Consider the following 12,040-nt stretch of genomic DNA (forward strand, 5'->3'; position numbering starts at 1 on the left):
GGCGAGTGGGCTAGGGTTAGGGACTCTGTTTCATATCAGATCCTGAAAGTGAGGCAGATCTTAATGTTCAGTCGATTAAACAGTCATTCATTATTAGAGCAGAGGCGGCAGTCGTGAGCCGGTCCTCCGGAAGAGAAAGAAAAGACTTCCGGGGACAGTTGGTGTTGATTTTCGGGTCAAACCGGTCCGGATAATATCCCAACTTAATAGCTAAAGACCCTCCGATGGATCGATCCAGCTTCTCCCGGCGGCCGGACAGCTTCGACGGGCTCGGGTACCGGGGGGACCCTCTGTTCGGGTTCAGAGAGCAGGACCAGCTGCAGCAGCACCGGGTCACCGAGCCTCCGGACATCCCGGGCAGCAGGAACCTGCACCTGACCGGGGACCAGAGGACCGGGGAGAGGACCCCACAGACCGGGGAGAGAGCCGGTTGGGTGGCTCCGCAGCCTGGTTTGCCTCCTGCAGGTGGGTCGCTGCTCATCTGGGGCTGATGTCCCCTCAGAGTCAGACAGGGACCCCGGAAGCTGCTCCAGCAGGGCTACACATTTGGATAGCTTTAATTAGCCTGCTGCATAGAGATCATATTCTGTCGTTAGCCTGCATGCTAACTGCTGGTTTGACAGTATACTCTACTGTTAGCCTGCATGCTAACTGCTGGTTTGACAGTATACTCTTCAGTTAGCCTGCATGCTAACTGCTGGTTTGACAGTCTACTCTACTGTTAGCCTGCATGCTAACTGCTGGTTTGACAGTCTACTCTACTGTTAGCCTGCATGCTAACTGCTGGTTTGACAGTATACTCTACTGTTAGCCTGCATGCTAACTGCTGGGTTGACAGTCTACTCTACTGTTAGCCTGCATGCTAACTGCTGGTTTGACAGTATACTCTACTGTTAGCCTGCATGCTAACTGCTGGTTTGACAGTATACTCTACTGTTAGCCTGCATGCTAACTGCTGGTTTGACAGTATACTCTACTGTTAGTCTGCATGCTAACTGCTGGTTTGACAGTATACTCTACTGTTAGTCTGCATGCTAACTGCTGGTTGGACAGTCTACTCTACTGTTAGCCTGCATGCTAACTGCTGGTTTGACAGTATATACTCTTCAGTTAGCCTGCATGCTAACTGCTGGTTTGACAGTCTACTCTACTGTTAGCCTGCATGCTAACTGCTGGTTTGACAGTCTACTCTACTGTTAGCCTGCTTGCTGACTGCTGGTTTGACAGTATACTCTACTGTTAGCCTGCATGCTAACTGCTGGTTTGACAGTATATACTCTTCAGTTAGCCTGCATGCTAACTGCTGGTTGGACAGTCTACTCTACTGTTAGCCTGCATGCTAACTGCTGGTTTGACAGTATATACTCTTCAGTTAGCCTGCATGCTAACTGCTGGTTTGACAGTATACTCTACTGTTAGCCTGCATGCTAACTGCTGGTTTGACAGTCTACTCTTCAGTTAGCCTGCATGCTAACTGCTGGTTTGACAGTATATACTCTTCAGTTAGCCTGCATGCTAACTGCTGGTTTGACAGTATACTCTACTGTTAGCCTGCATGCTAACTGCTGGTTTGACAGTCTACTCTTCAGTTAGCCTGCATGCTAACTGCTGGTTTGACAGTATATACTCTTCAGTTAGCCTGCATGCTAACTGCTGGTTTGACAGTATACTCTACTGTTAGCCTGCATGCTAACTGCTGGTTTGACAGTATACTCTACTGTTAGCCTGCATGCTAACTGCTGGTTTAACAGTATACTCTACTGTTAGCCTGCATGCTAACTGCTGGTTTGACAGTATGTACTCTTCAGTTAGCCTGCATGCTAACTGCTGGTTTGACAGTATACTCTACTGTTAGCCTGCATGCTAACTGCTGGTTTGACAGTATACTCTACTGTTAGCCTGCATGCTAACTGCTGGTTTAACAGTATACTCTACTGTTAGCCTGCATGCTAACTGCTGGTTTGACAGTATACTCTTCAGTTAGCCTGCATGCTAACTGCTGATTGGACAGTATACTCTACTGTTAGCCTGCATGCTAACTGCTGGTTTGACAGTCTACTCTACTGTTAGCCTGCATGCTAACTGCTGGTTTGACAGTATACTCTACTGTTAGCCTCCATGCTAACTGCTGGTTGGACAGTGAAACACTTACCAATGTGAAATGAGTAAATTGGAATAACCTTTTACTTTGTATTTGAGAAAGCGTCTGCATGCCCTGTACCTAATAGTGTTTATTTTCGGTCTCTGACCCTGTGACCCTGTGACCCTGTGACCCTGTGACCCTGTGACCCTGTGACCCTGTGGGACGGTTGAAGGAATTCTGTTTTGACATAATGCTGCTGTGGTGTTGTTTTTTTATTTTGATTCATGTTGATTTGTTGTTGTTATTTATGAATGATGATGTGTTGTTGTTGTTGTTGTGTTTATTGTTGTGTTATTAATGCTGATGTGTTGTTGTTTATTAATGCTGATGTGTTGTTGTTTATTAATGCTGATGTGTTGTTGTTGTTTATTAATGCTGATGTGTTGTTGTTTATTAATGCTGATGTGTTGTTGTTGTTTATTAATGCTGATGTGTTGTTGTTCCTGCAGAGCAGCTCAGTCGATTTGCAGGATTTGGAATCGGACTCGTCAGGTTGGAAATGAATTCTTCTTAATTGTAAAGTATTTATAGTTTGTTTCTGAAACAACAACAACATGCACATGAATAAACAACAACATGCACATGAATAAACAACAACATGCACATGAATAAACAACAAATCACATCAAAATAAAAGTGTGATGCTGTCTGCAGCCTGTTCACAGAGAACGTCCTCGCTCACCCCTGCATCGTCTTCAGGAGGCAGTGCCAGGTAACCTGTCACTCACTCATCACCATCACTCATTCATCACTCATCACTCATTCATCATCATCATCATCACCATCACTCATCACTCATTCATCATCATCATCATCACCATCACTCATTCATCATCATCATCATCATCACCATCACTCATTCATCACTCATCACTCATTCATCATCATCATCATCACCATCACTCATTCATCATCATCATCACTCATTCATCATCATTCATCATCATCATCATTCATTCATCATCATCACTCATTCATCATCATCATCACTCATTCATCATCATCATCATTCATCATCACTCATTCATCATCATCATCACTCATTCATCATCATCATCACTCATTCATCATCATTCATCATCATCATCACTCATTCATCATCATCACTCATTCATCATCATCATCATTCATCATCATCATCACTCATTCATCATCATCATCACTCATTCATCACTCATTCATCATCACTCATTCATCATCATCATCATCACTCATTCATCATCATCATCACTCATTCATCACTCATTCATCATCATCATCATCACTCATTCATCATCATCATCACTCATTCATCATCATCATCACTCATTCATCATCACTCATTCATCACTCATTCATCATCATCATCACTCATTCATCACTCATCATCATCACTCATTCATCACTCATTCATCATCATCATCATCACTCATTCATCATCACTCATTCATCATCACTCATTCATCACTCATTCATCATCATCACTCATTCATCACTCATTCATCACTCATTCATCATCATCATCACTCATTCATCACTCATTCATCATCATCATCATCACTCATTCATCACTCATTCATCATCATCACTCATTCATCATCATCACTCATTCATCATCATCATCATCACTCATTCATCATCATCATCACTCATTCATCATCATTCATCATCATCATCACTCATTCATCACTCATTCATCACCATCACTCATTCATCATCACTCATTCATCATCATCATCACTCATTCATCATCACTGAAGGTTAATAACGACCGATAATAAGTAATAATAAACATTAAGGGTCACTAACACATTCATCACCATCACTCATTCATCATCATTCATCATCATCATCATCACTCATTCATCATCATCATCACTCATTCATCATCATTCATCATCATCATCACTCATTCATCATCATCATCACTCATTCATCATCATTCATCATCATCATCACTCATTCATCACTCATTCATCACCATCACTCATTCATCATCATCACTCATTCATCATCATTCATCATCATCATCACTCATTCATCATCATCATCACTCATTCATCACCATCACTCATTCATCATCATTCATCATCATCATCACTCATTCATCATCATCATCACTCATTCATCACCATCACTCATTCATCACCATCACTCATTCATCATCATCATCACTCATTCATCATCACTCATTCATCATCATCATCATCACTCATTCATCATCATCACTCATTCATCATCATCATCACTCATTCATCATCACTCATTCATCATCACTCATTCATCACTCATTCATCACCATCACTCATTCATCATCATCACTCATTCATCATCATTCATCATCATCATCACTCATTCATCATCATCATCACTCATTCATCACCATCACTCATTCATCATCATTCATCATCATCATCACTCATTCATCATCATCATCACTCATTCATCACCATCACTCATTCATCACCATCACTCATTCATCACCATCACTCATTCATCATCACTCATTCATCATCATCATCACTCATTCATCATCACTCATTCATCATCATCACTCATTCATCACTCATTCATCATCATCATCATCACTCATTCATCACTCATTCATCGCTCATTCATCATCATCACTCATTCATCATCATCATCACTCATTCATCACCATCACTCATTCATCATCATCATCACTCATTCATCATCATTCATCATCATCATCACTCTTTCATCATCATCATCACTCATTCATCATCATTCATCATCATCATCACTCATTCATCACCATCACTCATTCATCATCACTCATTCATCATCATCATCACTCATTCATCATCACTCATTCATCATCATCACTCATTCATCACTCATTCATCATCACTCATTCATCACTCATTCATCATCATCATCACTCATTCATCATCATCATCACTCATTCATCACTCATTCATCGCTCATTCATCATCATCACTCATTCATCATCATCATCACTCATTCATCATCACTCATTCATCATCATCATCATCATTCATTCATCATCATCACTCATTCATCACTCATTCATCATCACTCATTCATCATCATCATCATCACTCATTCATCATCATCACTCATTCATCACTCATTCATCATCACTCATTCATCATCATCATCACTCATTCATCATCATTCATCATCATCATCACTCATTCATCATCATCACTCATTCATCACTCATTCATCACTCATTCATCATCATCATCACTCATTCATCACTCATTCATCATCATCATCACTCATTCATCATCATCACTCATTCATCACTCATTCATCATCACTCATTCATCATCACTCATTCATCATCATCACTCATTCATCATCACTCATTCATCACTCATTCATCATCATCATTCATCATCATCATCACTCATTCATCACTCATTCATCACTCATTCATCATCATCATCATCATCACTCATTCATCACTCATTCATCATCATCATCATCATCATCATCACTCATTCATCATCATCATCATCATCACTCATTCATCATCATCATCACTCATTCATCATCATCATCATCATCACTCATTCATCATGTTTGTGATGATTTATTTTCTCCTTTAAAGTTGATTGTTTATTCAAAACGCAATCTGAAGCTTTATGCTTTTCATTTGAGTTTGTAATGACATATTTAGTAGTTATTAATACTGCTCTCTGATTGGCTGCTGCTCTCAGGTGAACTACCACGCCCGCTGTTACCACCTGAGCCCGTTCAGCGCCGTCGCCGTCATGTACTCCATCACCAAGGCCCAGGTGAGGACTCTTTAAAGTAGACACGCTACATACTGATATACACCTGAACATCAGCAGCAGAGGACTCTTTAAAGTAGAGACACTACATACTGATATACACCTGAACATCAGCAGGAGAGGACTCTTTAAAGTAGAGACTCTACATACTGATATACACCTGAACATCAGCAGGAGAGGACTCTTTAAAGTAGAGACACTACATACTGATATACACCTGAACATCAGCAGGAGAGGACTCTTTAAAGTAGAGACTCTACATACTGATATACACCTGAACATCAGCAGGAGAGGACTCTTTAAAGTAGAGACTCTACATACTGATATACACCTGAACATCAGCAGGAGAGGACTCTTTAAAGTAGAGACTCTACATACTGATATACACCTGAACATCAGCAGGAGAGGACTCTTTAAAGTAGAGACTCTACATACTGATATACACCTGAACATCAGCAGGAGAGGACTCTTTAAAGTAGAGACTCTACATACTGATATACACCTGAACATCAGCAGGAGAGGACTCTTTAAAGTAGAGACTCTACATACTGATATACACCTGAACATCAGCAGGGGAGGACTCTTTAAAGTAGAGACTCTACATACTGATATACACCTGAACATCAGCAGGAGAGGACTCTTTAAAGTAGAGACTCTACATACTGATATACACCTGAACATCAGCAGGAGAGGACTCTTTAAAGTAGAGACACTACATACTGATATACACCTGAACATCAGCAGGAGAGGACTCTTTAAAGTAGAGACGCTACATACTGATATACCTGAACATCAGCAGGAGAGGACTCTTTAAAGTAGAGACTCTACATACTGATATACACCTGAACATCAGCAGGAGAGGACTCTTTAAAGTAGAGACTCTACATACTGATATACACCTGAACATCAGCAGGAGAGGACTCTTTAAAGTAGAGACACTGCATACTGATACACACCTGAACATCAGCAGGAGAGGACTCTTTAAAGTAGAGACTCTACATACTGATATACACCTGAACATCAGCAGGAGAGGACTCTTTAAAGTAGAGACTCTACATACTGATATACACCTGAACATCAGCAGGAGAGGACTCTTTAAACCTATGGTTGTGTTCAGGGACCGAAGGCTCTGTGGAAGGGGATGGGCAGCACCTTCATCGTGCACGGCATCATGCTCGGAGCGGAGGGCGTCATCAGTGAGCTCACGCCATTACCACGGTAACCACAGCAGTGTATCAGTGTAATGTTTGTGAATCACAGAAGTAATCCAACACAGATCCATAAAGAGATATATTTATAACCGCGTTGATGTTTTTTACTGCATGTGACTGAAGAGTGATGATGAACAGACACAAGCTAACGAGGAAACTCTAAGATATTTACACATTACAGTTAGTGTGTTATCCAGAGCGACTCAAGTACAGCATCAACACACACACTGAGTGCTGTAGTCCTGTAGAGTGCTGTAGTCCTGTAGAGTGCTGTAGTCCTGTAGAGTGCTGTAGTCCTGTAGTCCTGTAGAGTGCTGTAGTACTGTAGTCCTGTAGAGTGCTGTAGTACTGTAGTCCTGTAGAGTGCTGTAGTACTGTAGTCCTGTAGAGTGCTGTAGTACTGTAGAGTGCTGTAGTACTGTAGAGTGCTGTAGTCCTGTAGAGTGCTGTAGTCCTGTAGTCCTGTAGAGTGCTGTAGTCCTGTAGAGTGCTGTAGTACTGTAGAGTGCTGTAGTACTGTAGTCCTGTAGAGTGCTGTAGTACTGTAGAGTGCTGTAGTCCTGTAGAGTGCTGTAGTCCTGTAGTCCTGTAGAGTGCTGTAGTCCTGTAGAGTGCTGTAGTACTGTAGTCCTGTAGAGTACTGTAGTGCTGTAGAGTGCTGTAGTCCTGTAGAGTGCTGTAGTCCTGTAGTCCTGTAGAGTGCTTTAGAGTGCTGTAGAGTGCTGTAGTCCTGTAGAGTGCTGTAGAGTGCTGTAGTCCTGTAGAGTGCTGTAGAGTGCTGTAGAGTGCTGTAGAGTGCTGTAGTCCTGTAGAGTGCTTTAGAGTGCTGTAGAGTGCTGTAGTCCTGTAGAGTGCTGTAGAATGCTGTAGTCCTGTAGAGTGCTGTAGAGTGCTGTAGAGTGCTGTAGAGTGCTGTAGAGTGCTGTAGAGTGCTGTAGTCCTGTAGAGTGCTGTAGAGTGCTGTAGAGTGCTTTAGAGTGCTGTAGAGTGCTGTAGAGTGCTGTAGTACTGTAGAGTGCTGTAGTCCTGTAGAGTGCTGTAGTACTGTAGAGTGCTGTAGAGTGCTGTAGTCCTGTAGAGTGCTGTAGAGTGCTGTAGAGTGCTGTAGAGTGCTGTAGTCCTGTAGAGTGCTGTAGAGTGCTTTAGAGTGCTGTAGTACTGTAGAGGGCTGTAGTACTGTAGTCCTGTAGAGTGCTGTAGTCATGTAGTCCTGTAGAGTGCTGTAGTCATGTAGTCCTGTAGAGTGCTGTAGTCCTGTAGTACTGTAGAGTCCTGTAGAGTGCTGTAGTACTGTAGTCCTGTAGAGTGCTGTAGAGTGCTGTAGAGTGCTGTAGAGTGCTGTAGAGTGCTGTAGTACTGTAGAGTGCTGTAGTCATGTAGTCCTGTAGAGTGCTGTAGTCCTGTAGTCCTGTAGAGTGCTGTAGTCCTGTAGAGTGCTGTAGTCCTGTAGTGCTGTAGTCCTGTAGAGTGCTGTAGTCCTGTAGAGTGCTGTAGTCCTGTAGTGCTGTAGAGTGCTGTAGTCCTGTAGTCCTGTAGAGTGCTGTAGTACTGTAGAGTCCTGTAGAGTGCTGTAGTACTGTAGAGTGCTGTAGAGTGCTGTAGTCCTGTAGAGTGCTGTAGTCATGTAGTCCTGTAGAGTGCTGTAGTCCTGTAGTCCTGTAGAGTGCTGTAGTCCTGTAGAGTGCTGTAGTCCTGTAGTCCTGTAGAGTGCTGTAGTCCTGTAGTCCTGTAGAGTGCTGTAGTCCTGTAGTCCTGTAGAGTGCTGTAGTCCTGTAGAGTGCTGTAGTCCTGTAGAGTGCTGTAGTCCTGTAGTCCTGTAGAGTGCTGTAGTCCTGTAGTCCTGTAGAGTGCTGTAGTACTGTAGTCCTGTAGAGGGCTGTAGTACTGTAGTCCTGTAGAGTGCTGCAGTCCTGTAGTCCTGTAGAGTGCTGTAGTCCTGTAGTCCTGTAGAGTGCTGTAGTCCTGTAGAGTGCTGTAGTACTGTAGACCTGTAGAGGGCTGTAGTCCTGTAGTCCTGTAGAGTGCTGTAGTCCTGTAGAGGGCTGTAGTACTGTAGTCCTGTAGAGTGCTGTAGTACTGTAGACCTGTAGAGGGCTGTAGTCCTGTAGTCCTGTAGAGTGCTGTAGTCCTGTAGAGTGCTGTAGTCCTGTAGAGTGCTGTAGTCCTGTAGTCCTGTAGAGTGCTGTAGTACTGTAGTCCTGTAGAGTGCTGTAGTACTGTAGTCCTGTAGAGTGCTGTAGTACTGTAGTCCTGTAGAGTGCTGTAGTACTGTAGACCTGTAGAGTGCTGTAGTACTGTAGTCCTGTAGAGGGCTGTAGTACTGTAGTCCTGTAGAGGGCTGTAGTAATGTAGTCCTGTAGAGTGCTGTAATACTGTAGTCCTGTAGAGTGCTGTAGTACTGTAGTCCTGTAGAGTGCTGTAGTACTGTAGACCTGTAGAGTGCTGTAGTACTGTAGACCTGTAGAGTGCTGTAGTACTGTAGTCCTGTAGAGTGCTGTAATACTGTAGTCCTGTAGAGTGCTGTAGTACTGTAGTCCTGTAGAGTGCTGTAGTACTGTAGTCCTGTAGAGTGCTGTAGTACTGTAGACCTGTAGAGTGCTGTAGTACTGTAGACCTGTAGAGTGCTGTAGTACTGTAGTCCTGTAGAGTGCTGTAGTACTGTAGACCTGTAGAGGGCTGTAGTACTGTAGAGTGCTGTAGTACTGTAGAGTGCTGTAGTACTGTAGTCCTGTAGAGTGCTGTAATACTGTAGTCCTGTAGAGTGCTGTAGTACTGTAGTCCTGTAGAGTGCTGTAGTACTGTAGTCCTGTAGAGTGCTGTAGTACTGTAGACCTGTAGAGTGCTGTAGTACTGTAGACCTGTAGAGTGCTGTAGTACTGTAGTCCTGTAGAGTGCTGTAGTACTGTAGACCTGTAGAGGGCTGTAGTACTGTAGAGTGCTGTAGTACTGTAGAGTGCTGTAGTACTGTAGACCTGTAGAGTGCTGTAGTACTGTAGACCTGTAGAGTGCTGTAGTACTGTAGTCCTGTAGAGTGCTGTAGTCCTGTAGAGTACTGTAGTCCTGTAGAGTGCTGTAGTACTGTAGACCTGTAGAGGGCTGTAGTACTGTAGTCCTGTAGAGGGCTGTAGTACTGTAGTCCTGTGGAGTACTGTAGTCCTGTAGAGTGCTGTAGTACTGTAGTCCTGTAGAGTACTGTAGTCCTGTAGAGTGCTGTAATACTGTAGTAATGCGGGTGTTGTGTTCAGGGAGCTTCCTCACAGGTGGAGCCTCAAACAGCTGGCGGGTCATCTGCTGCTGAAGGGGTTAGTTCTTCTTCTACTCTTTATTTAAACCATTCTCCCCTTGTCTGCTCGCTCCTCCTGAGGAAGATGTTTCTGGATTTGTTATTCTGTGTTTCTCAGGTTGACGGCGATGGTGGCTCTTCCCTTTTACTGCGCCAGCCTCATCGAGACCGTCCAGGTTCAGATCTTTATCATTATCAGATATTAAAAGTACTGTAACCTGACTTCCTGTGTAACCTGACTTCCTGTCCCTGCAGAGTGAGATAGTGCGTGACGAGGCATCCTCCGGACTACTTGACTGTCTGCGTGAAGGCGTGACGCGGCTGCTGGGTGTCGGCGCACCTCACTCATGCCGGCTGCTTCCTCTGCGCTCGCTGCTGCTGCCGGCGGCGCTGCATGCGGTGCTGCGGTATGCCATCGCCTCCTGCGTGCAGCGAGGGGTGCTGTGGCTGCAGCAGCGGGGGAGGCAGGCTCCGAGGGCCGACTCCCCCGACCCGTTGGACGCCTACTTCCCAGAGTTGGCGGCGGCGTGGGCCGGCGCACTGGTGGCCGACGTGCTGCTGTTTCCTGCGGAGACAGCCCTGCACCGCCTCAGCCTCCAGGGAACCAGGACCATCATCGACGCCACCGACGGCGCCGGGGCGGGAGGAAACGGACCGCTTGTTCTGCCCGTGAACACGCAGTACGACGGCGTATCCGACTGCCTGCACGCCATGCGCCGCCGCGAGGGAACCGCTGGATTCTACCGCGGTTTCGGGGCGCTGGTGGCGCAGTACGCACTGCACGGCACGCTGCTGGCCGCCGCCCGGACTCTGCTGCGGCTGCTGCTGCTGGAGGGCCGCGCCGCATAGACGCCACGGAGACGCCGCGCTGCCATGCTGTCACCATGACAACGACACCTGAGAGAAAAGGAGAAAGATGTGCTGTAAACAGGAAGCTATGTGGTCACAGCAACGAGGGCTTTTACTTTGAAATATTAAACAGTTTATTTCCTGTTGATGTTACAAGGTGTAGTTATAACAGGAGAGGATTCTGGGTAATCGGCAGGTATTGTTTGTCGTCATGGTGACAGCTGTTCAGAAAACATCTTTTATTTTTTTCAGAAACTGAATGAAGAGTGATCGTGGGACTGAAGAGCAGTCGGCCCCTTTTGATTAGCTTAGCTTAGCACAAAGACTGGAGGCGAGGGGAACAGATAGCCAACAGGAAGTCAGGTGTGTTGGAGCATGTTAACCTGTCCTCGCACATCAAAAGTCCTCGCTGTACAAATACAAATGTATTCAAAGTAGATTTAGAATCAATGATATGTGATTCATATTTAAATCAATATTAAGTGACTTAATAATAAATGATAAAGCAGAAGCAAAGGTTTGGTTTTTCAAAATAAAAGTCTGAAATGTGAAAATAAATAAAGGTGTTTTAATGTATTATTTTTTTTATTCAGTTTAAATCCTGAATCTGCACTTTTGTGTTTGCCTGTTGTAAATGTTAAACTTTGCACTGGTAGAGAAATAAAACCTGTGAATCTGTTCCATGTTAAATAAATGTATGTAAACAAATTCTGCTTTTTATTTAAAGGTTTTATAGAGAATCATCCTCTTTAATTACCTTATAAATACATTTAGTTTGGATTATTTATGA

General features: G+C 43.9%; 1 protein-coding gene across 2 annotated transcripts; it reads left to right on the top strand.

Annotated features, from left to right (window-relative positions):
• Positions 1 to 118: 118 nt before the first annotated feature.
• slc25a46 (solute carrier family 25 member 46) lies at positions 119 to 11,958 on the top strand. 2 transcript variants are annotated; one of them, XM_063890232.1, is made up of 8 exons: positions 122 to 465; positions 2,593 to 2,635; positions 2,798 to 2,855; positions 5,833 to 5,910; positions 7,025 to 7,125; positions 10,364 to 10,420; positions 10,520 to 10,577; positions 10,657 to 11,958. In XM_063890232.1, the coding sequence occupies exons 1-8, from the start codon at positions 225 to 227 to the stop codon at positions 11,248 to 11,250; spliced, it is 1,230 nt and encodes a 409-aa protein (XP_063746302.1). In that variant the 5' UTR covers positions 122 to 224; the 3' UTR covers positions 11,251 to 11,958. The 2 variants fall into 2 exon arrangements, with proteins under 2 accessions (XP_063746303.1, XP_063746302.1); XM_063890233.1 differs by lacking the exon at positions 10,364 to 10,420 and having other exon boundaries at positions 119 to 465.
• Positions 11,959 to 12,040: the final 82 nt, after the last annotated feature.

The sequence above is a fragment of the Eleginops maclovinus genome, chromosome 8 (assembly GCF_036324505.1).
Source record: "Eleginops maclovinus isolate JMC-PN-2008 ecotype Puerto Natales chromosome 8, JC_Emac_rtc_rv5, whole genome shotgun sequence".
Classification (NCBI taxonomy): domain Eukaryota; kingdom Metazoa; phylum Chordata; class Actinopteri; order Perciformes; family Eleginopidae; genus Eleginops; species Eleginops maclovinus.

Bases quoted from the DNA above. Each gene is read 5' to 3' on its own strand.
- slc25a46 (XM_063890232.1), top strand. From the start codon at position 225: ATGGATCGATCCAGCTTCTCCCGGCGGCCGGACAGCTTCGACGGGCTC. The intron at 5,911-7,024 runs GTGAGGACTCTT...GGTTGTGTTCAG, and splicing joins ACTCCATCACCAAGGCCCAG to GGACCGAAGGCTCTGTGGAA. The intron at 10,578-10,656 runs GTTCAGATCTTT...CTGTCCCTGCAG, and splicing joins GCCTCATCGAGACCGTCCAG to AGTGAGATAGTGCGTGACGA.